General features: G+C 43.9%; 2 protein-coding genes across 3 annotated transcripts in view; one reads left to right on the top strand and one right to left on the bottom strand.

Moving 5' to 3' along the window:
• The window catches only part of COTL1 (coactosin like F-actin binding protein 1), a 346,092-nt gene that overhangs the window by 231,945 nt on the left and 88,644 nt on the right, over positions 1 to 25,503 (bottom strand). The window lies entirely within an intron of this gene.
• LOC306806884 (uncharacterized protein) lies at positions 4,259 to 12,563 on the top strand. Of its 2 annotated transcripts, XM_079316022.1 has the most exons (11): positions 4,262 to 4,538; positions 5,264 to 5,398; positions 6,170 to 6,294; positions 6,565 to 6,633; positions 6,813 to 6,926; positions 7,663 to 7,778; positions 8,079 to 8,134; positions 9,402 to 9,454; positions 10,160 to 10,287; positions 10,851 to 11,007; positions 12,063 to 12,563. In XM_079316022.1, exons 1-11 carry the CDS (start codon positions 4,329 to 4,331, stop codon positions 12,148 to 12,150), a joined length of 1,251 nt encoding a protein of 416 aa, XP_079172148.1. In that variant the 5' UTR covers positions 4,262 to 4,328; the 3' UTR covers positions 12,151 to 12,563. The 2 variants fall into 2 exon arrangements, with proteins under 2 accessions (XP_079172149.1, XP_079172148.1); XM_079316023.1 differs by lacking the exons at positions 10,160 to 10,287; positions 12,063 to 12,563 and having other exon boundaries at positions 4,259 to 4,538; positions 10,851 to 10,967.

Below are 25,503 nucleotides of genomic sequence, written 5' to 3'. Positions count from 1 at the left end.
GGCGCTCCCGTGCTCTTGTTTTGAGTCAGCTCTGCCCGTAAACTCCGCTCAGCGCGCTTCTGCCGGGTCTGTTGGCTGCTCGTTTCCGCAGCCCCCTGGCTGTAGACTCGTTTTTCCCTTGATGTGAGTTCCCACATGGGCTTCTGCATGAGCATTCAGCTGCCCCTCATGAAATTAACTCTGGGTGTCACTCATCCCTTCGGAGAGAGCCCAAACCAGGCCTCTGTGCCGTTTATGTCCCCTTCACATGTGAAATTTTGCATTGAGTCTATTTTTAATTCTAAAGGCCCCCACTTTGGAGATGTTGCTTTTCCCTCTATTTCCTTTCATCTCAGCAAGGCGCTTACTAAGAACTTGCTCCTGCAGTGGAGCAGACTCACACAATTTAGATTTTATTTGTTGAAGAATAAGCACCTGTCAGCTGCTGAGAAGGAGAAAAAGAATCTACGCTGGGCAGGGCTGGAGCAGCTCTGCCCCTGCACGAACTGAACACGCAGCCACAGGGCAGGACTGCAGCTTGTCCATGAAGAATTTTTGCTTTATATCCACACATATTTTGCATTACAGTCCCTCATTAAATCATACCCTGTCCCTGGCAGTGTCCCAGGGCAGGCTGGATGGGGCTTGGAGCACCCCGGGATAGTGGAAGGTGTCCCTGCCCATGGCAGGGAGTGGAACTGGATGAGCTTTATGGTCCCTTCCCACCCAAACCATCTTTGATTCTATGATTTCACTTCTGGGAGTCTCAGGAATGTGATTTGATTAATACCTAATTCAAGAGCACGTTCAGCAGTTGTTCACTGTGCCTTAAACATCAGTAAGTAGTTAAATTGTTTGATATGGAAATATTATTACATGACACTCATTCAGGATTTCCCACTGTGTATTAGAAATACAGTGCTCAAAAAGTAGAGAAGCAAACCAGCAAACCTTGCGGTGTGTGAGCTGAGGATATTTTTAAAACAAATTTTAAAAAAAAGCTGAAGGATGACAAACAATGACAACTCAGGCACACTTCTGCATCCTTATTTTTCTTGTAGCATGACCACCATCTAGTGGGACACGGGCAGCCAGTGCACGAGGGTTGTGTGTGCTGATAAGTGCAATAAAATGCAGCTGCTCACATGCCTGTTTGTCTCCTGTGCTGAAATATTGGGGACTTCTGAAAAGCTTGATTTTACATATTTTCTTCTATTTCCCAACAGCTGGTTGCACATACGAAAAGAAATTAGTCTGTGCCAACGTCTCTGCTATTCAAATATAATTATGTAAATATTTATAGACAGAAAATTATGACATTTTCTAAAGCTTAGTTCTCCCTCTGTGTTTCCCTTAATGTAACTAATATGTTATTTATGCAGGATTAAAAATGAAAACAAAATAACATGCTATTATTTTATATTAAATTATAGTGAGCTTAACCCTTGAGAAAACTACCATTCTTGTGCTTTTATCTCAGGGTGCCTGAAATACCAGAATTACCCAGGAGTTAAAAAATAGTTATGTACTGTGACATCTTTGTTTTAGCAATATTGCAGATGCTTAAGACCTCATGCAGAAGCTTTAATTTATGCTAACCAGAAATCCTTAAATTCAGCTTGCTTTTTCTTTGTGTTTTAGCACCGTGCATCAGTCTCAGGTTCTGAGAACAAACTGCTTGAGTATTTCCCTTCCCACATTTTTGCTGAACACGTGGAGCTGTTCTTACACTTGTCTTAATCCACAGAGAGTTGGTGTTGCCACGCTAAAAACATCCCCAGGCACGTCAGGACTTTGGTTCTTCTGCAGTTCCTGGTGGTTTGGAACCCATTTCCACCACAATATTGCCAAGATAAATTGTTTGCCAGAGATAACTTCGAGTCCTCAAACAAATTACCTCAGAAATGTGGAAACAGAAGGTGGCACGAAACAAATTGTTTCCATGTAGTCGTGTCCTGACAGGAAGGAACGGAGTTTATCTCTGGTACAGATTCCCAAGGGACATGCACACAATGCCTGTGTGGGGACACTCCGGGAGGTTTGGAATGCTTCACGCCCCATTTCTCCTCCCCTCAGAAATGCAAATATTGAAATTCAGATGGTTTGTGGAAGGACGCCAACAATTTGGGCAATGGCAGCAAAGCTGCTCATGGGTTGCATTGGGGGGGAAAAAAAAGGAGTTTAGAAGAATCTGTCATTTTTTGTAGCCCCTTCCACCTCAGGCAGAGGAGGATTAAATGATGTGCACGTTTGTAAAGTCCCACAGGTTTGTCATTTGTGTGGATCTTTCCCCACTGACTATTGCTTTGTGTAAATAATGTGCTCAAATTCTAGCGAAAAAGAAAAGCTGTTTTTCATAATCCATTCCCTTTGCAGCTTTTCTGTGGGCTGAGCCACATCTGCCGTGCTGCAGGTGCAGGGTGATAGCATTGTGACACATCTCTTTCTTTCAGACTGTTTCAATCCCTCCACAGCACAATCTAAAGTATGGAAATAACCTTATTATCCCTCTGGCTCTCTGGAAATCAACCTTATTTGCTCTCTGCCTACTCAACGTGCTTAACTTTATGATGTGCCCCTTCAATATTGACTGAAGCAAAGGTGATTTACAGAAAATAATTTCTGAATTGCCTGAATATCTAATGCTTTCTGCCCTTCTTGTTTTAATTTGGCCCATGGACAGCAATAAAGCAGCACAGAGCAGCTGTGCCTGGCCTCAGAAAAGGGGAGCTGTGTAAAACTGAGGAACCTTTTTAAGAAGGTAAAAGGAAAATCTAAGGCGTTAAAAGCTTTTGAGGCAACAGTGGAAACGTGATCACCGAGGCAGTGCAAATGCACATCAGTATCAGGACAAACTGGGAAAAGGGCAAAAAGCAAAGCTCAGGAGAATATTAAAAACGAGTTACATTCAGAGAAGAAAATCAAAAGAACCATAAGCACTGATCCGTTAAACACAAGCCAGGGCAGAGGTGGTTATAAAACCAAACTGAGGCACAACTGAAACGAAGCATAAAAATGCACAATAAATGTTTTTGCAAGTAATAGGGAATCCACTGAGAAGTCTGGAGAGCTAAAACAGGGAGTCCAAACACTCAGGAGACAAAGAAAGCACAGGTTCTGAGAGCCCAGCTTTCTCCAAAGTGAGATTAGCTGCACTTCAACCTGTCCCGAGAGGCTGGGTTTGTTTCAGTGCAGGGAAATGACAATAAAGGCTAATTGTAAAAGGAATAAAAAGATATCTTGTACAGCCACCCAAAAACCTTCAAAAATACGGCTTCTAGAAATGGTACCTACAAGAGATGCTGAGGAGATGCTGAGATACCTGCTGTGGGTGGGGTTTTTTAGTTCCTTGAATGAAATGGGCTGCTGCCTGTTGGCTGGAGCTGGCAGTGGGAGCGAAATCATACAATTATAGAATAGTTTGATACAGAAGGTTCCTTTTGCAGGTTATCTAGTCCAACTCTCCCCTGCCATGAGCATCCTCAACTAGACCAGGTTGCTCAAAGCTGCGTGTTTCTAGGGATGAGGCATCCACCGCCTCTGCGGCAACCTGGACCAGTGTTTCACCATCCTCCTTGTGAAATACTTATTTCAGATCTCTAATCTTGAACAGCGATCTGCAGCGAAGAGTTGGGAGGCTCGGGGAAGAGAGCCTAACACGCACTTTTTCTGCACCGCATCACTAAAGAGTTTCCTCTAGTGTCCTTCCAGCAGAACTGCCTGAACTTCCCTTGGAGTGCGCAGTAACTAAAACCAGCAAAGAGCTGGACAAGCCCCTCGCGGAAATGACAGCGATCCATCCCGGGACACGGCGGGGAGCGGCCCCGAGGCGGAGTTTGGGGACGGCCGGAGACAGCTCCGTACGGGGGCACCGCATCCCGCACCGCATCCCGTACGGGGCACCGCATCCCGCACCGGGCTCCGCATCCCGCACGGGGCACCGCATCCCGCACGGGGCACCGCTCCCGGCACCGAGCTCCGCATCCCGCACCGGGCACCGCATCCCGCACGGGGCACCGCTCCCGGCACCGAGCTCCGCATCCCGCACCGGGCACCGCATCCCGCACGGGGCACCGCATCCCGCACCGGGCACCGCTCCCGGCACCGAGCTCCGCATCCCTCACCGGGCACCGCTCCCGGCACCGGGCACCGTATCCCGCACGGGGCACCGCATCCCGCGCTCCGTTCCCCGCACCGGGCACCGCTCCCGGCACCGGGCACCGCTCCCGGCACCGGGCACCGCATCCCGCACCGGGCTCCGCATCCCGCACCGGGCACCGCATCCCGCACCGGGCTCCGCATCCCGCGCTCCGCTCCCCGCGCTCCGCTCCCCGCGCTCCGCAGCCGCGATGCCGCCGCTGCTGGCGCCGGTGGCCGCGGCGCTGCTGGCGCTGCTGGCGCTGCTCGGGGCCGGCCGAGCGGCCGCTCCCGGTGCCTGGGCGCTGCTGAAGCGCTGGGCCCTGGGCTGCCTCCTGCTCTGGCTCGGCGCCTGCAAGCAGCGAGCGGCCGCAGGCACCGCCGAGCCGCGCCGGCCGCGCCCGCTCCGCGCCGACCCCCATGTGAGTGGCCCGGGACCCCCGGTTCTGAGACCCCCTTCCCTGGGACCCGCTTCTGCGACACCCTGTTCTCATACCCTGGCATCCCTGCGCCCCTCATCCCTGGCACTCCCATCTCCCTCTTCCCCTGGCACTCCATCCCCGGCGTCCCCCAGACTTGGAACTCCCATCCTCGCATTGCTCCAGTCTTGGAACTCCCATCCCCACATTCCCCCAAATTTGGAACTCCCATCTCTGGCATCCTCACATTCTCCCAGACTTGGAACTCCCATCCCCACATTCTCCCAGACTCTTAACTCCTATCCCTGGCATCCCCATGTTCCCCCAGTCTTGGAACTCCCCAGTATCCCCAGTATCTCCAGTATCCTTCAGAACACTTTTTCCCCTTTAGACTCAAACTTCCCTGAACCCCCAGCACCTCCACCCCTCTGCATTCCAGCACTTTTCATCCCCCTGGTACACCCCGGATACTCCTGTTCCCTACATCCTGGTGCCTGGCACTCCTCACTGCCCAACCCCATTTGTTTTTGAGCTCTCCTGTCTTTTGGCTGAGGTTTCACCGCTGCTTTTAAAGCCGTCTGGCTGTTCTCGGGGTGCCTGCTGTGAAATAGAAAAAGTGAAAGTAAAATTCGATCCCTGAGCAGAAGTCTATGGCAAACAAAGGATTGCTGGCCTTCTCCCCTCCCTTTCCTGCCTGCAGCTGGAGCTGAGCATTTCCCTTTCCCCAGGCACTGGATTCCTTGTACTTCACGGGCTTTGCAGAGACCAACGGGACCTTTGTGATTGCTCGCCTGGCCCGACGCCCCGCTGGCCTCTGTGAGATGTGGCTCTTCCTGAGGCTGGAGGGGATAGGCGAGTTTGAAGTAAGTGCTGGATGTGGGGTGATGTTCAGGAGCAGTGCTTAACTCCTTTCTTGAGCCTGTGATGGAATCCAAAGCCAAAATTTATGTTCTCTGCATCTTCACACCAGTAAAACACCAGTGCTGTGTCCAAAGGCAGTGTAGAACTGCTCAGGTTTTTGGGTATGTCCCTTCTCCAGTAGGATCTGACACACATTCCCCTTTCCAATAATCTGCACAAAACAAAATAGTTTCTAAAAAATGGCTTTTTAAATCCCCCAGGAAGAATTTGAGCATCCAGGCTCTCCAGTCAGGTGCAGCACATGGTTAATAAGTTCCATTTTCTGCTTATGGTTGTCTTTTTCCCCCATTTTTTAATTTTAATGCAATTAAGAACATTTGGAATTGCCTCTTTAAAAGGGGAAAGCTTTTAGGGAGTTTTATGCACATCTGCTCAATTCTTGCTGAAAAGAAAGCTTAATCAGATATTAATAATCAGATTTTTGCCTGCAGCTTTTCTTTTTTTGTTAAGAGCTGGCTGCATAGTAAAGAAGGAGAGAAGACCTGACATAAATCCCTTTGCACTCAACTCTCCTTATGTTCACAAATCTATTTCACTAAGTAGCCATGACCAGAAAAAGCAGGAAAATCCTATTTGGAGAATGTAGGAAAAAAAGAGAGGATTGATGTGCATTATTTTGGGTTTTTAGTAATATTTAGTATAACATGACTGCTTTGTGGCATCTTCACAATTGAATTAAGAAAATGTTTTCCTGAAATATTTCCTCTTTTTAGCACCCACAGCATCCAAACATGATGGTGAGAGATGACTCCAAGGAGATCTGGAGTGGAGGAGGACTCACTATGGAATACTTGGAACCCCAAACGTGCTGGAAGATAAATTTTGATGGATTACTTAGGTATTGCAGCACTCCCTAATTTCCTTTATATACAGTAAAACCAAGGCTTTTTCAGCACTATCTGGAAATATATTCAATTTATTTTAAATTTAACCAGCTTGAATCAAAAGCTGGTTTGGTAACAAAGACACTTTGATTTTTAAGGAATGAAAATATATCTGGTGGTGTATAGTATCATAAATTCTTTTATTCCACCCAATTCCAAATATGTAAGAAACATTTTGTTGTTTGTGTAGGAATGATACAAAATGATAGTGCTTTGCCTTGCAGGAAAGGATCCTACAGACAGCAGTGGAGTGAAGAGGAAGGAGAACTTGTAGCAGTTAAATTTTCTTTGCAGTAAGTTTTTCATCTTTGCTTTGGGATGCACAGTAAGCTCATGGATCATTTAAAAAAACAAAAATCAGAATTTTCCAATAAAATACAAAGATTGCCTCTGTCAAAGCAGCAAGATCACAACTTGGCCTGGTATGAGCTGAATGCTAATAATGTCCTTTTTCTCCTCTCTCTTTTTCTAGCTGGGAGAACTCCACAGATGTTTTTAACTTTAATGCTGACAGTAACCCCAGCACATTTGCTCGTGCTTTAGCCCAGGAGCCTTGGACCATTGAGCTCTTCCAGAGGGTCAAAAAGTGAGGAGCAAGATTAATGTCTTCTGGGGTTAATAATATTATTTTCTACAGTTCTCTTCAAGGTTTGATGTGTTTTATAGCTGATTTTAGAAGGTAGGTTTAATTTATTATGGGCATGGCTCCTGGTTTCATTGTACACTACACCTGGGGAATCCTGCACACAGATGGGATCCTACTGATATCTGAGTGAAACCTTCAGGAATATTTCTTATTCTTTCTTTTTTCATTGATTTAGGCAGCTTCCAAAGTCAATGGTCCAGGTATAGCTAAGAAAAGGAACATAATCCTGTGAGGAAGGAGCTGAAGTGGGTGTTTTAAATACTATACAAGCTTTGAAGGTCTAAAAATTTGTGAATCAATGGTGTATTGTCTAAATAGAAGCAGAAATTATCAATTATTAATATATATAGTGTGTTCTAGTATAAAGTATATCAGTAATGTCTGGGTTTTGGTGATATAAGCAGCAGTTGTTTGGCAGCCCAGCATTTCTTCAGACAAAGGGTGATTTTATATTCTGTCAGGGTGAGAATTTGCTGTTGTTTCATTCTCAGGTGTCTCATTATGCAACAGTAACTGGGAAATGCAGAAGTGATGTGTAAAATCTGGGATAGCCCCAGTGCAGATGCTCTGAAATTTCCTTCATTTTGGGAGATAAATCCATCAGATTGGCATTGAGGCTTTTTGAGGAGAACTGGAGATTTTGCCTGTGCTGATTCCACTCCTTTCTTTTTTCCAGACAAAGGGAGCAGCATTTCCGACACGAGCAGTGGGGCCAGTCTGTTGGAGAGATTGAAATAGAAAATTATGGCAAAATTGAACTTTCCCTCAAAGGTGTTCGGAGCCACTCCTATGGTAACAGCCCTGGAAAGAATTCCCTCCCTGGGAAATACTTTCACTGTAGCTGGGCAGTAAAATTAAGGATTATTGTTAAATTAAAATTAACTTCATTGGGCATGAAGTTAAGACATTCCAGAGGAAATACCATCACTATTTTAGGGATTGCTTACCATGTTATCAATTACTGGGTATTTCTTTATCCAGAAAAATTATTGTGAATCTGGTACTGTTAGTTCACATTTCCCAGGAATGGTGAAACTCCAAGTTGGGAGATTTTGTTCTTTTTTTTTTTTTTTTTTTTTTTTTTTTTTGCAGGTATCCGGAATTGGGCTGAGATCCGTCGTTATGTCATGATTTTGGCACACTTTGAAGTAGGTATTAACCTGGCAATGTGCTTTTTAACCAGGAGATTTTTCTGAGCTTTTCAGGCATGTTTAAGTATCCAGAAATGAGGATTTGGGATGTACAGTCAGGAGTGCTCACTGGTGGCACCATTAGCCCAGATCAATGTTGGGAGCAACTCTCAAAAGCAGAGCTGTGTGTGTCAAAACTGAGATTTTGCTACATTGCTTAAAGAAAAACTTGCTTGATAACTTGAAACAGTTTGTTTTGGCTTTTTCAAGAAAAATCAGGCAGGCAGCTTTACAGGAGAGATTCTCAGCTGCTGCAAGGAGTTGCTGCAGTGCTGATTGCCATTAATGGGGAGCCTGAGGTGTTTTTGAGGCATGCTAAGCCTTCATGAGAGCAGTCAGCAAATATTTCTGCCTGTGCTGAGCCCAGTTCTGTGCTTTGCTGTGTGGGGGAGAGGCAGTGCTGTGGCTGCTGGGAGCACACAGCCCAGGGACATGCTGCCAGCTGCCAGCCAAGCCCAGCAGATGCTCCTGAAAAATTATTTCCTTTGCCAAGCCAAGCATAAATCAAAACTCTCTGTTGCAGGCAGCCTTACAGGGGTTTAGACTGAATTCAGAATAAAAGTGCTTTTCCCAGCTTGGAAAATCCTGATTTATCATGGATTTATCATGTGCCTGTGTACTTTTTACTAGGACTGAGCAATGTGTGTAAAAACCTCTCCCTGTTCTTCAGTTTCTCAAGACTCAAAGTGACTGTGGCTGTTCTGCCCCTAATTAAAAGGCAGCTGACTTCATTAAGAAGTTTATTGCAGATTGAAGTTTGGAATCCTCTTACCCTGAGTGTCTGTACATTTATAGCATCAGAGGAGGCTTAAATTTGCTTCAGAGGGGCCCAAGTGGAACATGAAGTGTCCAGACCTAAGAAATTAATAAAACCAGGAGATTCCAGTTCCTTCCTAACATTTTCCCTATCTGCTGCTCCCAGACATAGATACAGGTTAGAAGAGAAGTCTGATCAAAGTACACCAGTTTTTTACTTTTTTTCCCAGCTTTATTTCCCTCTTATGTCCTCTGTCATTCCCATTGTCCTTAATTTGTCCTGAATGTGTTTGGTTTATATTCCTGGGTTTGTTTGCAGCCAGATTTTCATGGAAGATGTAGAGAGAGGATTTTAAAGTATGAAGCCATAGCATATTTCATAAGCTGAGTTCTATCTAGTGTCTTCTTGGTCCAGCCAGTGAAATGAATCTGCACAACTTTGGCTGCTTTTTCTTTCTCTCTCCTGCAGGATGGGACTGCAGCACATTTAACAGTTATTAGCATGCCAGCTACCACAACTCAGTAAGTGATCAAAGAACTTTATGTCGCTAAAAACACTCATCTTAGGGATGGCAAAAGCTGCTCTGCAGGACACCTTTGAGCAAATTCCTGCTTTGAACCTGTACAGCCCAATTTCCATCCACACCCTCATGTTCCCTACTCCCAGTTTTTCATTTGCAGTTACTCACAAGGGCAGCTTTTACCTTTCCTTGCTTCCTTTCCCTTCAGCTGCTGAGGCTGATGGAGCTGCCTGTCTGTCTGCATGATTTAAAGGTACAAACTGGGCACTTCCAGCTGTTGGAGGTGTGTCTGACTGTAGTCTGCATTCCACAGGAGCCCTGCCTTGCTGACTGGTGCTCTCAGCATCCAGGGAATTAAAGACCAATGTCCATGGCCCCAAGGATGCTCCAAACCCCATCCAGCCTGGCCTTGGACATTCCAGGGATCCAGGGGCAGCCACAGCTTCTCTGGGCACCTGTGCCAGGGCTTCACCCTCCTCACAGGGAGGAATTTCTTCCCCAAATCCCTTCTCACCCTGCCCTCTGGCAGTAGGAAGCATTTCTCCTTATCCTGGCACTCCAGGCCCTTTTCCAAAGTCCTTCTCCAGCTCTTTTGGGAGTCCCCAGAGCTTTCTCTTCTCCAGGCAGAGCATTCCCAATTCTCTCTGCCATTGTGCATTTGAGTTTTGGTTGAACATGAAACCTGCTCCATTCCTCTCTCCTGCAGTCTCACTGTAGGTTATGTGTTTTTTCCTGATGGGAGGAAAGCTGGCATTGAGTGGTCCAATGCCTCCCTGGCTGGGCTGGCTGAGGATGGGGTTATCCAGGATGGATATGGAGTCAGTTTTACTGCTGGTAAGCTCACCACACTGCAGCTACACCTGCCTTCATCCCTTGGCTTGCAGTTCCTTTAGTGGAGGGAAGACTGTTCAGTGAGATTCTATGGGATCCTGGGGAATGCATCATCTTACACCCTGAGAAATCTACTTAGGACCATAAAATCATGGTTTGGACTTGAGGATCCTCTGGTTCCAACCCCACTGCTGTGAGCACTTCCCTGCTTAAATTAAATTATAGGTGTGGTGTGTCCTGGGTGAAATGTGCCCACTGTAGGATCAGGGCCACAGGTTCCAGAGGGAGAGTTACAGATTCTGTTTGTGGTGACTATTGCTTGTGCTAATTCACATAAAATAGTGATTTCCATTTTTTTGGGGGGGTGTTAAAACATCTGTTATGAGGTGGATTCAGCTGGAGATAATGGTTGATCAGTTTACTTGATTTACAAAGCAGACAGAACTATCAATCTTCAGAAAAACATAAAAACACCCCATACACAAAAATAATAGATATTGGGATTTTTTTGAGATAAAATACTGTTGAAAGTTGGTGACACTGTTCCCTTTTTACTCTTCCCCAAGGTGGTGAGAGCTTTGATGTCTCTGCAGCTCTGGATAAGCAGACCTGTCCTGTTGTGTACAATGGCCTGACAGGGAGTGGAGTTTTCCATGAGTGCATTGCAGATTTCCAACTCAATGGCTTAACACCAGGCTGGGGGCTGGTTGAATTTTATTACAGGTAAAATAATGACAGGCAAGAAGAGGTAAAAAACTCTCATCCTCCTATATTGACTTGTGTGGTCACAACTCCTTAGATATTTGAAGCATAAATGCACCGATTTTTTAGGTAATGTAGAAAAAACTGTTGCTCATTTCATGCTTAATGTGTTTATTAGGTCAACAAGCAGGCTGTATATTATTTGAAAAGGAATAATTGCACAAACACTTCATGGGTGCAGCAATTTGTTTGTTATATGGGTTTATATGGGTTTTATATAGGTCTCTATATAGGTTTATGAGTTGTAGGATGCTCCATCCTGGGCACTCTTCTTTAGAAAATCTGTCCCATTATAGAAAGAGTCCTCACCCCAAACAGAGGCAGTTTACAGGGTGATAATTTCTCACTCAAGGATTCGTGTGGACAGGATTCATTTGAACAGATAAATGTTCAGAAAATCCCCACAGGAATGGCAAAATTATATCCACACAGAATGTGCTTCCCTTCTCAGTGAAGTGCTGTTCCTCCTGCCACATGATTGTCACTCTTTCCCTGGAGCCTTTTCCATATGGAGTGTTTGCTCTGATGAAAGAAAAAGGCAAATTTTGTTGTTTACATTTCATTTGCTTCTTAAAATAAACACTAATCCTTGGCTGTCAGAGGAAATGCCATAAATTACTTTCAGGAGATGGAGAGCTCAGCTCCTTCTGAAAACCAGACATATTTAAAGCACATAAAAAAGGCCAAAAGTGCAAAATACCTGCTGGTTGAACTTGAACCTGCAGCTGCTGCCAGGTCCCTGCTCCCTCCCCTCTCTGGCTGTCCAAACCTTCCTGGTGGAGGAAATGACCCAGCAGGGAAAGCCTCAGATAAAACCCAAACAGGGCAAGTCCTGCAAGTCCAGACAGTCCCAGCCAGCTCTGGGAGGCTTCATTTGGCAGTGCTGACACAATTCCCATCAGCTCCACCTCCTATCTGCTCCCAAATCAGCCCCATGGCAGGAATGGGAGGGTGGGGGTGTTGTTTTTTCCTCCCTGCCACGAGGCACCAGCTCAGCATCGCTGCTCTTCCCGCAGGGACGAGGCTGCCCAGCCGGTTCCAAATCTGCAGCTTGCTTCCAAAACAGAAGGACCTGACCCTGCCACCCATGCCTCTCCCCCATGATCATCTATCTACAAGCTCATCCCAGCAATGTTAGCAAGCAGCAGCTTTCCAAAAATATGTAATTGCCTGCAAAAAGCAGCACTGGTTTGAGTGTGGAACTCGTCGCAGGATGCTGGGGAGGTCAAGGGTGTAAAAGAGAGAAATTGGAGAGAAATGAAATATATTTTTATTAGTGCAGCTTTCAGTGGTTGCTCACCAGGGTGGTCTGGAGGCAATTTGGAGGAAGTCTGATTGCAGGAGGAGTGCACTGGGAGGGATCATTCCATGCTTTGTCCTTTGGTGTTTTTCCTAAATTTCCATCTGCTCCCCACTGTGACGACCAGGACCTCAGGCTACGTGGATCACTGACCCAATTTAGCAGCTCCTCTCTTCTCTCAGATTTGTCTTTGAAATAAAAACTGTGTATTTCTGAACTCTCTGTTGTTATGGTCATTAAAACGTGGGAAAAAGCCTGTTACAGGAAGCTGCACTGATTTGATAGTTTTATCTATGGCTGTGTAAAACATGAAGTGGAAGGAGCAGGAGAAGCACGTCTAGATGGGATGTCCTCTAGGAATAGCATTCATGGCCAGTGAAATAAGTGATACAAACACAATTTTTCCTGAAAATCTGAAGTCTGAAGGAAAGCCAGGGACTGGTAATCCAGTTTAGAAAGGAAGCTGAATTCCTCATCATTCCCTTGTAGGTTTCCACAGTATCCACAATAGTCACTGGCCCAAGGCAGCCTACAGGGTATTCCCTACTTAGATGCATCTTGCCATTAATTACTGAAAATTAAGCATACTTAAAATATTTTAAAAAATAGTTAAGGGGAAAGTGTGGAGAGGAGAAATTAAGGAAAGATATCTTATAATAGTACCACCATTTATTTCAGAAAATAATGAAATCTGGGTGCACATCTCTATTTTTATAATGCCTGCTTAGGCTGACAGTGGAGGAGACTTTAAAAGAATTTAAAGAAGAATTTTTTCCTTTCTGAGACAGTTCTTACACTTATTGCTACAACACTTTATGCAGAAAGGGTGCATGAATCTAAACTGATTCCACCTGTATTTATGAGATGCATGTCCCAATTTGGGATGTGCCACTGAACAAGGCTGGGGTGCTGCAAGACCCAGGCTGATTTTGTCAACACCTTTCTGCAGCTGTGAGACATTCCTGGTCCCTAATTCCCTAATTCCCTGATTTCTAACCTCATCCCGTTCTGCATTGTGCCCTTGAGCTGCACCCCAACAGGTGCTGTGCCCCTTTTTCCATCCCAAACCACCTCTGGATGAGCCAAGCTGATTTCTGGGTGCATTTCTTTTGGGATGGGCACAGATCCAGAGCTTTGGATTTTAGCTGGACCTCTATAAACACTTCTCCAGTTACAGTGGTATTATGAGCCACATTCTTGTGAGCCTTGCACAAACCCAAAGATGTCTTAAATCTGTCTGTGCTCTCGTGGTCTCAAGGTGCTGAAACAGAGAACTTCTAAATTACTCCAGACAATGGTACTTTGACAGGAGGGGAGGCCTTATGCCTCTTTTTACACCTCAGAAATCAGTCAAATAGGTAATTTTAGAAAGGTTAGAAAAATAACAATGTTATACATCACAGTTTGTTCCTATTAAGTGTGTGGCTTGTTTTGCTATGATCTCAGGAACATCTGTTCCTTTTTTCCTCTGGAGGTCTTGTCATCTCTTTCCCTTTCACTTATTTCTTCAAGGCTGAAACATTAACATTTAGAAGGTGGAAGAGAAGCACATAATAAAGCAAGGTTTTGAAGGTGTCAGAGCATGTAGATGATGAGAAGAATTATTAATTATGACTCTGGAATCATAGCTTGAGAAACCACTGTAAAAAAAGTTCCCTGTGAAAGCCAAAAATTAAAAAATAAATCCCATCAAAGAAGAGATTTGTCTGGCTACTTCTTAATTCCAGAAACTGTGCTTGGAAGTAGGGATGCTGTGGGGAAAATGCAGGTGTCCCCCCAAATTATTGAAGTTCATGTTGCTGCAGTGGAGGAGGCAGAGATGGAGCCTCCATCACTCTCCTTTTGTCCTCTACTTGTTTCTTTTGGTACCAGTGGGTGGAGGATTAGAGCACTCCTGAGTTCAGCTGGGAAAAGTTCAAGCAGGGTACAGCAAATGATTAATAAAGTTTGGAGCTGGCAGGTTTATTTGCCAGGTGATGAACTACTGGTAGGGTATTTCAGCTCCCAGGACTGAAAAAAAATGGACTGTTGGGGGTTTTCTCCCTGGATTTCAAATTACTTTACAGCAAGCCTGTGTCCAGGACACATGGAATAACTTATTTAATTTCAAATAAATCTCCCAAGCCCCACGCTTTGACCATGTGAAGTGGTCCTTCACTTGTGGCTCCTTTCTCAGTGGAAAAATCCATCTTGGGAAGTGCTTCTGCAGCCCAAAACCATCAATTCTGAGCCAAAAAAGCAAGAAATGGAGGTGAGCCCTGGCCAGAAGTGAAATGCAGCATATGATCTGCTGGAGTTGGGATGAGCTGCTTTCCCAGCAGCTGGGAGGAGGGAGCACCTGTAATTCCTGCTGCTGTCACAGAAAATGCTCCCAGCAAAGCCCTGCACGTCCCCCTGGAGCTCCCTGCATGCTGAATTTCAGCATCCAGGCCTTGTGAAGAGGTCATTTAAAGGCTGTCAGCCCCAAACTGAGCATTTCTCATCAATCTCCCCCAGGCTACTGATGTCTAGAATGGTAAATATTTTACCATGCTTATTTATTCTCCTTCCTTCTTGCCATTTTTCATGTGTTCATAGCATAGCTATAAAGGCCATTTTCAGTGACATTGTATTTCACTGGCAGAAAGAAAGGAAGGAAAAAAAGTCCTTTTTTTTTCTGTTTGGATTTATGTTGTAGCTTTACAGTTGGTGAAGCAAAGTGTAGCCCAGGGAGCTCTGTAATTTATCAACAGAAATGAACTGTATGGCCAAATTATATCTGCAAAGCAACTGATTATTTCAAAAGTGGACTTTTTCCTCCATAAGGACGTGCTCAGCAGCCAAATAATTCAAAGAGATTCCAGCCAGAGTGACTGATAACTACTCACTCCCTTCTCCCATTTACTGGAACCCCAACTCCCCCACATCTGCCATAAAAACTCACATTGTTCTTTCTCCATCCAAAATTGCGCTTCCCTAAAATGTGACTTTTTTATTGTTGCTCTCCCAACAGCCTCTGGGCTCAGGTGTCTGAAGCAAATTCTCCTGGGGGGGCTTTTTGGGTCCGTCCTTTTGAGGTATTTTCCACTCCTCATTAAAGCTGTAATTAGTTGCCATTTTTGCTTTTCTTCAGCCTAAAAAAAAAAACCCAAAAAAAAACCCCCCTTTTATTAAACCATAGTGCAAGTGAAGTTCATTCTAATCTGGCCATAAAATTTTATGAGAGGTGTAAATCAAAGGGAGGAGTGGCAGCAAATGCTCTGGAACAGTTGAGCCCTGTTCAGCCTCCCTCAGTGGAGTTAAATCCCTCCAGGAGCAATTAGCCTAACGAGCTGCTTGGTCCTCTTATAAATAACGTCACTGATGGAGACATCTGGAGGTGTCTGCTCTGTGCAGAGAGACTTTCCAAATATTCTGAGTGGTGAATGAACCTTTTTTCCCTTCATCCACAGGGTGGGGGTGGAGATGCAGATGTGACATATCCCAGCATGTCACATTTTTATCCCCTTTTCCAGGAAAGATGAAGAAGGGAAAGTAGGAGTGACATTCTCAGCCTGAATGTCCTCTTACATTTCATGCTAGCTGAGCAAGGCACAGCATATCTGAAGTGCTGACCCCAAATGCTTTGGTCAAAGAAGCCCAGAAATGGCCCTGGGCACAATAAACCTGGGGAGGGTTGGTGGCTGAAGTCCTTGTCACAGCCCTTGGGACATCAGAGACTGGCAAGGGGTTCTTCTGCTGAGTTTGCAGAAGGAGATCCAGGTGATGGCTCACCATGTTTTCCTTCTGCAAAACACCACGAATTATGCACACTTGATACCTTCTGAACAACCTTCAGGCCTCCCTTTTGGATTGAACACCACTGTTTGTTGCCTTTGCTGTCACTCCTAAATGTCCTCTGAGAGGGGGTTAGATAATTGGTGAGATAAAGAATGAAGAAATTAATGAAAAAGTCAGGTTTAGGAATATTTAATAGTGTTTTGCAGAGGTGAGGAGTGGGGAAAGCTGTGAGGTGCCACAATGGGCTGTGCTGCTGGTTGTCTTCACTAAAGCATCCAGATCCCAGTGTTTCCTTTCCCACTCTTGTTCCTGCTGTTATTCTAAGGCACACAGGTTTCTCCCACATGTTTATAAGCTGATAAAAACCATAATGCCAGGAATGTTTTCCTTCCTCTATTGATTTAACAAAATAAGTGACTTTGCAGATATAGCTTTGTTTATCCTACTTTCTACACCAAAACAATAGTTGTGAATAAATGTCATAATTCAAGAAGAGTTTCTTGGCCTAAATGCTGATGTAAGAGCTGTGCATCTCCCTGTAGGTGAGAAATGTTCTGCTCTGCTCTCTCACTGGTGCCACACCACTGCTTTGCTGGGCTGGCAACCCTCAGTGGTGACAGCAGGGCTGACATAATGCTCAGCCCAAATATGTGAGAATAAATCCCAGCAGACACTGCTGAGCCCTTGTGCAGCAATTCATAATTGAACATGTCAGGCAGCTTCTGATGACACAGGCTGGGCTCCCAGCAGGGCAGAGCAGCCACACAAAATGCTTTTCATAGTGCAGGAGGAGGATTTTTAACTGATCTCTTCAGAGATTTTCCCAAAGCCATAAATATGCTGCTCCTGATGTGTGGTGCACTCGGAGGAGCCGTGTGCTGTGTGAGGCTTTCAGAACAAACACCAGCACAGAGCAGCTCTGGGGATGGGGAAGAGCCTTGAGCCATCACAGCCAATTACACTGAACTCCCCAAATACATAAAGCATTTCATCAAGGGAGATCAAAGTGCCTTTCATGGGAAGGAAGAGCTGTGATCTGCCTTTTACCCACGGGAAAGCTCTGGGGAAGAGGCTGTCTGGCCAATTCTATAGCAGCATTCTTTAACTGTTAACCCCAGAGTTTGCTCTCTGCCCCTCACAGCCTCTCCTGGGTTCTGCCCAGACCTACAGCAGCCTTTAAACTTTTTGGGGTGGGACAGAGAGGAGGCAAGGTGAAAAAAGGGGGAAAAAACCCAAACTATGGTCAAACCTGTACATGAAATGTGGCAACACCCACTGTAAGTGCCTGGGGTGTGATGCTCCATGTAAATGCTGTGCAACCACCCCCAGTAAAATGATTAAAACTGACTGTGAAAAATGGTGTTGGATGTGTTGGATTATGAAGAATCCTCGGTTTTAATGCATGTTATGAATAATTTGTGATAATCCCAAGGTTTTCCCTGCCAGTCATTGCTTGGCTTTGGGTTTCATAGTCACAACTGGATCAGCTCAGTTAGCATTGAATGGATATTTAGTGGAGCACCTGGTTCCTGCATAATTTGGTATTCTGGAGATGATGGAAAAGCACTGACATGAGTGAGGATTAGATCAGTCATCCCTCACCTTAATGAGCTGTGGATAAATTGTTCCTTAAAGATTATCTCCATATTTTTCCATTTGTCTCAAAGAGAAAGGGACATCTTGGCAAAGCATTCAAAAGAATCATGGGATGGTTTAGGTTGGAAGGGACTTAAAAAATCATCTCATTCCAACCTCAGCCATGGATGGGACACTTTCCACTGGAGCCCAGCTCTCCACTCAAACACAGAGTGATGCTCTCAAGAAGACTCAGGCTCTTCATTCACACAGGATCTCCAAAACACAATGTGGAGACATCCTCTGCAAATGGACATCTGTTAAACCAGGTTTCTTTGTCTTTTCAGTATTCTTCAAGTTTTCCACAGCCCATCCTTCCTCCAGGAGATATCTCCTGTTAATGGGCCATTGACTCCCAGTGCATGACTAATAAAATTAAATCATCCCACTGGGAGATGCTCCAGCCGGGGGAGGAGCCAAAAATTTCCTACCTAAATAAAAAACTGAGATTTGGAACACCAAAGCAGCCTTTTCCACTGGATTCCAGAGAACAAGAGATACCAGACCTTTCTAAAGAAGCACTACTTCAACAAGACCCCTTCATCTGGGCTGCTACCAACTAGCAGGGTGTCAGGGTGTATCTGACTCTGTCAGTGATTTTTCTTTTGTTACTATTGCATGTGTTTTATTTTTCCCTTTTTTTTCCTCTATTAAATTGTATTTCTGACTTGGAGTCTCTCACTGGTTTTGCTTTCAAAACCATTGCTCCATCTCTCCCCTTTCATCCTCCTGAGACCAGCACTTCCAATTTGTCTTCTCCTCTTGCTCTGGGGGGTGTTTCCTCCAGGATTTGCTCTTGGATTTGTTTCCCCTGCCTGATTCACAGCCCCCCAGTTTGTTTGATCTCCCAGGGCTGGCATTTCCAGCAGCTCCCAGGGGCTCCATGAAAGGGGAGCGAGGAAGAAGAGTTCACATGTGCTACACAGAAATCTCCGTGTTTTAAAGGGTATCCTGTATGCTGGAACATTTTTAATGGTCCACAAATCAGAAAGAAAAAAAAAAAAAAGTTGAAAACCACGCTTTTTGTTCAAAGCTCAGATCCCTGGGACAGCTGGAGGCTCCATGAGGCCAGATCTGAGGAATTCTGTGCTGGGAGCCCCTTCACCCAGGGCTGGGTGGGGATGTTGCTCTCTGTTTGTTTTCCAGGGAAATGTTTCCATTTTTGGGATGGGAGGCAAGCAGAGAAATTTCCAAAGAAGAATCTGCCAAGGTATTAGGTATGGAGATTTATGTCCTGCTTTGTAGCAGGGGATTGCTGTGTTAGAAGAGGTAAAGGCTGATTTTATTCCTCTTTAAATCTCCTTTAAAGCAGAATTCTGCTCTCCTTGTGACATCCTTGGATGAGACCCAATAGTCACCAAGTCACCATAAACTTGTGAAATGGTGAGAATCCAAAGATTTCTCCAAATGTGTCCATTATCAGCTATAAATACTGTCTTTGTTTCATCAAGTCTTATTGAAATGGGATTTATTTCTAAAAAGTTTGTGCTGTAAACACATCTGGCAATTCTTGTGCTTCCTGGTCAACAACTGACTTCAACAGAAATATTGTTAATTATGCAACCAAAGTGGCATTTCACTTGATTTCTGTGTGTTCTGAGTAAAAATGTGATTTCTGTCATTGCTCTCTTGCAGGAGGGTGCAGCCAGGTGTGGGTTGGTCCCTTTTTCCAGGTGACAAGTGATGGGGCAGGAGGAAATGGCACTGGGTAAGATGTGTTCAGCAGGAAAAATTCCCTTTCCCTCTGGGATAAACAAGCAGTAGAACCCCAAAATCCCAGAATCATGAAAGCTGCCCTTGCCTGATCTCTCATAGCCGTGGGCTAACGTGGATTTTTTGTGTCCTCCCCACATCCATCCATCCTCCTCCTCTGGCTGAGGAAACCCAAAATGTGCCAGATCCAGAGGGGACAACCCAAAGAGTTGGTGAGGGATGTGAAATTCCAAATATTTGTCTCATTTCAAGGCAGGAGCTTTGAATGCACAGAAACATCCTGTGATTATCAGGGCTCTAGAGACCTCTCGTGGACAAACACTTTTGCTTCCTTCATGTGATGTGTTTGTTTTAGGGATAAAGTGTATTTATTTGCCAATAATGTATCATTAGTATTACTATTATTAATATTATTTACATACTATTAATTATTATATTTTATTGTTATTTTTTCATTATTTTATTACATTATTATAATTTATTCCAAGGTGACACAAAGGTGGATTCTCCTCCTACAATGATGATCAAGCAAATAACATCTTAAATATTTACACACTTGCCCCCTTTGCCTTGTCTTCAATTCATATTTTCTTAGGACTTTTGCATTCTGGAGTGGGTTTGGCAGTGAAAAATATTTTCAGTTCATATTGGGTTTGGGTTTTTATACTATTCTGATTTACCAGACAATAAAGATGCTAGAAAAGGAAGAATTAAGCCAGCAGCACTACATTTTATTACTATGTTTTTATTGTTGACTGTAAATTATTTGGAATGTGGTGGGTTTTTTTCCTCATCTGAAAAATCTATCAAGATTAATCAATTTATTGACTCTTTTCCCTCTCAATTTTAATGCCCATGTTTTTTGTCACAAAGCAGAAGATTTCCATCAGCCAGAGAGAAATCTGGAATTTGCTGAGCATTTCTGGGGGAGGAGTTCCATGGTTGAAACCCACCACTCTTAAACAAGAAATAAATCGTCGACTGAATTTTTATTTATTGATTAAAAAACTCCATTTTTTTTTTCCTGAGAAATGTTTTAACCTGGTTGGACCCAGGCCCTGGGAGGTGACTCCCATGAGATGAGATTTATCCCCAAATCCCCTATCTGTAGCCATCTGCCAATGTGGAATAAATTGCTTTTTCCACAGAGATTATTCGATTTTTTCCACGATCCGCCTCATTTTCCAGCTCCATCCTTCCCTCACTTGGGTGAGTTATTGGTGACCCTTGATGTTCTCACTTAACAAAAAACATGAGAAGAAATTTCTATTTATTTCACCATAAAATTAAAGGCAGACAAAGGATTTAATATTAAGGAGAGGTAATTAAGGAGTTGCTCAGCCCTCCGTGCTTATCTCCAGCCCACTGTGTGCAAGGCAAAGGCAATTTTTCTTTTTAATATTCCAATAACTCTAAGCTATTTTAAGAGAAAACCCACTGACCATTTGGGACAAAAAGCTACATTTCAAAAATAAATTAAAATCTTGGCAGGCAGCGCTTGATTTCACAGGAAAGTTTCAACGTGTTGGAGTGCTGAAAACAAAATGTATTTCAGCTGAATACTCTTTGATTTTTTGCAGGGTGAAAAAATTCCTTTTTAATTCTTCTCTGCCCTTTTTCAGCAGGGGAAAGGTCTGGCAATAATTTTTAATTATTCTTTGTAGCTTTGGTTGTAGGTGCAAAGATGGAATGTTGGAAGTGGGGAGAGAAGGATGAAGATGTTTGGGTTCAGGATGAGCTCTTTTCCCAAACTGTGCTAGGAATGCTTTTTATCCTTTGTAATACTTTACATACTGTGCAGATTTAAAGTGGATTTTAAAGGAATTTTTTGTCTTCAGCTGGTTGCTCTGCTCAACTTCAAGACCTGCATAATTCTGACACCACTTTTTATTTGATTCTTCTCTTTGTGCTGTCTGCAAACCAGCACCTTCTCACAATAAAATTCTTTTTCAGGCAGCAGGGAAATCGTGGAGAAATGTGGTAAGGAATTAATTTTAATTTTTTTTATTTTTTTCCCCCACTTTTATCCAATGCTGGCTATCAGCTGTATCCAGGCCAAACACAGACCTGGAATCCCAAATCCTTGCCCCATTTTCCTCTCTTTCACCCCCTAAACCTTTCTCATTCCAGCTTGACAAACCACCAGGAAGTTTGAGGCTGGATATTATTTTTCGTGGTACATCTTATCAGCCAATTAGTGTTTAAATTTAAATGTACAAGTGCCTATCTCTCTGTTCACAGCTATTCTGCCTGATACCAAACAATTCCTTGCTCCCAGGCTCCAGGAATCAACGTTATCACCACTCCTGGAGTATCTTATTTGCTTTGTGATAGGAACGCTGAGCGCATTCCGAAATTCTGTTTTCTGGGTTTGGACTTTTCATGTGCCCCTCTGCAAAGCAGAGTGAGCTCAGCAGGCCATTTTCCTGTTGTTAAGCCCTGAACCCTAATCTGGAGGAAACAAACCCAGCTCCTCTTATTTTCAAACAGATAAGATTTGCGAGGTTATTAATCACCAGCCCGAATGGCCGCGCTGGGAATTGGGAATGATCAAGGGTTTGATATAAAACTTGTCAACATTTATTCCAGAGAAGGACCATCCGTCCAGTGGGAGCCTTGGAAAGTCATTTTGTGTCTGGTGGATGATAAAATGCCATTTAAGTGCATAAACAGCCATGACATCATGCTGAACTTACATGTTCTTTCATCTGCCCCTAAATGAGACCGGTTCTTTTTGGCTGAGCTTTGATTTTGGGTGATTTTCTCCCCCACCATGTATTGTATAATTTATTTATTCTTTTTAAAATTGTTATTATTTAATAGAACAAGTCACCCAACTGTTGTTGGGTTTTTCTCCAAGAGCTTTAGTGCTGGATTCAGAGGATTAACTGCTGGGCAGGTGTAAATCAGCATTGAGTTGGCCTCCCTCAGACAAGGGGTGTTTAATCTTGGTGAATTTGTACTCTGGAAAACATGAAATGATGTCCTCCCCCATAGAAACAGATCCTGGGAGTGCTGAACACATTGAGAGAAGATAATTTTTGCATTTTTTTTTCTTTTCCTTTCTCAGCATTGCTCTTCAGCCATTAAACCTGTTTCAAGGGTGACTGATACACACCCAACCCACAGACAATTAATGACAGAGATAACTAAAAAAGGGGATTATTTTCTTTTTGCTGTAGCTGCCATGAGCACTGTGAAGCTGGAAGAGCTTTCAGTGTGTGGTTTAACATCACCATTAATTTGGCAAAATAGGTTTAAACCCTCATAAACACCCCGTGAAAATCTCCCAGTGACCATTTGGTGCAGAAATAAACTGCCAGCAAGGCTTGGAAAGGATAGGATAAATACAGATCTATCTAAAATATATAAAATAAATATATATATAGCTGCTCCTGATGGGAAGGGACCCCTTGTACCTACAGAGGTTGTTGTTAGAGCAGAGAGGAGAGAGAGGAGCAGTGTTCTGCACCAAAGGTGTCAGGATGGGTTTGTTGGTTTTTTATTTGCAAATTCATAAAGGAAAAATAAAAACAGATTTTTTTATTTTAAATCCTCTATCTAAAAACTGATCTCTGAGTACCAGCTGTTTGGTGTGTATTTATCAAACACTGGTTAAATTGCTGCCTGGAGCTCCTGCACTCCACTCCTATCCCTAACAGGTTTTGTGTCACTTTTAAGTAAAATATTCTTCAGAAATCATCCTTCAAATCCTTCAGAGCAAAGGATTGTCTTCATTTTCTGGGGTTTTTTTTCTGAATAAAACAAACTGTTTTCTATTGCTGTCATGAACATCCAGTCCCTCTTCTCTGCAATGTCCCACCTCTGCAATGGCAGAATGTTCTCATAAAGCCAATTGTAATCTGGCAGGAAATATCCCCAGTCTTTACAAATTTTAAATACCAGAAAAATCAATGAAAGGAGAAGCAAGAAGGTTTCATTGAAAATGGAATTTCCCTGGAGCATTTCTCTGTTTTCCAGGAGCTGGATGCTCAAATCCTCCAAGATCACATCACAGAAATCCTTGTGATGGAGCTTTGAGCTAGTCCTTAGATAAACCCTAAAACACCTTTCCCACACTTCAGAGGGGTTTTAGTCTGCCCTGAGCTCTGAAACCAGGAGTGCAGAACCTGGCAGGAGAACTCTGAATATCCAGTGTGGACAATCCCCCTTCAGCCATCAACTTTTCCTGCTGCTGAATTGTTTTTCTTGCTGTTATTTGGAAGAAAATTTTTCCATGAGCTGGCTGCCTCTGAATTCCCTGGTGGCCACGAGTTGTGAAATGTCTAGGATAACATTTCTTTGGAATAGGAGTGATTTGTCTGAATAAAGCATCTACAAATGGGCTGTATCAAAATCCACTCACTGTGTTTCAAGGGATAAGCTTTTAGGTGGGAAGAGACATTCGGGGCTTTCTCTGTTAGTGTTTTAATCTTACCAAGGGTGTTTTTCTCTGGAATGTGCATATAATTTTGAATTTCACAATTATTTTAATGCAAGAAGTGATTTGATAACTGGCAAAAGGTGGTGTAAAACTCCCCACTCTTTGTTAGGAAAAGGTTGGCTGTTTATGCAATTCCAAATTCTTCCTTTTAAAAGAAAAATTTACAGCCTCCTGAAATGGCTCCCACAGACCTCCCAGGCTTTGATTTCTCTCAGAGTTTTGGAAATGCCTCTCGACCCCCAGGCTGGGAACAGCCTGGAATAATTACACCTGATGGGAGGTGTTAATGCCTCTGACACTGCCTGCCACTCATCTCCACCCTGGGGAGAGATTTATGTGCCAACTGCCCCGTGTTTTACTGCCCAGCTGAATCCTTCCCACCCCTCCTGGGATTACCCTCCACGCTGTGAACCTGCTTGTTCATTTATCACTGCAATTCCTCAGGTCAGATTTATTTCCAGGAGGAGAATAAGGTGTGGGCTGCACATGGTGGTGAGGTTTGCAGGGGAGGTGGAGGCACAGCTGGGTGGGCACAGAGGTGCCTTGGGCATTTCTGGGTTGCAGGATTGGGGAAAAGCTGGAGGAGAGAACTGTAAATCCAGGGAATGTGTGGAAAAGCTCAGATCTGCTGAGAGGTGGATTTGGTTATATATTATGTTTATATATTTATATTTATATCTATATATCTATATATATCTATCTATATCTATATAGATATCTATATATATATCTATATATATGTAGATATAGATATATATAGATATATCTCTCTATATATCCATATATCTATCTATGTCTGTATTTATCTATATATATATTTACATATATCTATATATATAGATATATCTATATCTATCTATCTGTTTATCTATCTGTCTAGATTTGGTTATAAATACATCTAAGAACAGCTTGGTAAACCTCAACCTCTCAGTCTCTGTCTTGGCTGGGGAAGGTGGTTTTCCACTTTCTGTCCCATTGCAAATCCGTGACAGAGATGAGAAAATTCAGAGTTTCTGGGGAGCAAATGCAGCCTGGTCCCTCTCCCAGATGGAGCTCTCTGGCAGCTTCACCTCTCCTCACCTGGTTTTGTGAAATCCATTTTTCTGCTGCACAAAGTCCTGCTCCTCCTCCATATCACACAATCCCTGTGTGTGCCTCCCCTGGGGGATCCTCTGCCCCAACAACTGGGAATGTGCAGCTGAAGAAAATGCAGAAATTGGTTTTTCACAAGTGTTGGCACCATGGAGCAGGAGCCTGCCCACTTTGGGTGATTTATTTCTCTTCTTGGTGCTCTCACAGTGACTTTGCTTGCAAAAGGGAAATGTTCAGGTGCGCTGGAGAAATTCCAGCCTGGTCACCTAAACAGGGGCAGGGAAGTGAGGTGTTCCAATTCCAAACTGTGACACCCAAGGGATGGTTGTTCACACAGGTAAATGTTCTTCAAGTCACCACACCCAGAGATGTCAAAGCTTGCTGATGTTCTGCATCTGTCCTGAATCCAGAAAAAGCTGTTTTTTAGTCCAAGACAGCCAGCCCTGAGGTGTGGGAGCCTCTGCCGTGCCCTGGAGGCACTGCTGTCCTTGCAGAAAATTCTGATTTGTGCCAG

This window comes from Erithacus rubecula (assembly GCF_903797595.1).
Source record: "Erithacus rubecula genome assembly, chromosome: 12".
Lineage (NCBI taxonomy): Eukaryota > Metazoa > Chordata > Aves > Passeriformes > Muscicapidae > Erithacus > Erithacus rubecula.
The sequence above is the reverse complement of the archived record's forward strand: the minus strand, read 5'-3'. Positions and strand labels throughout refer to the sequence as shown.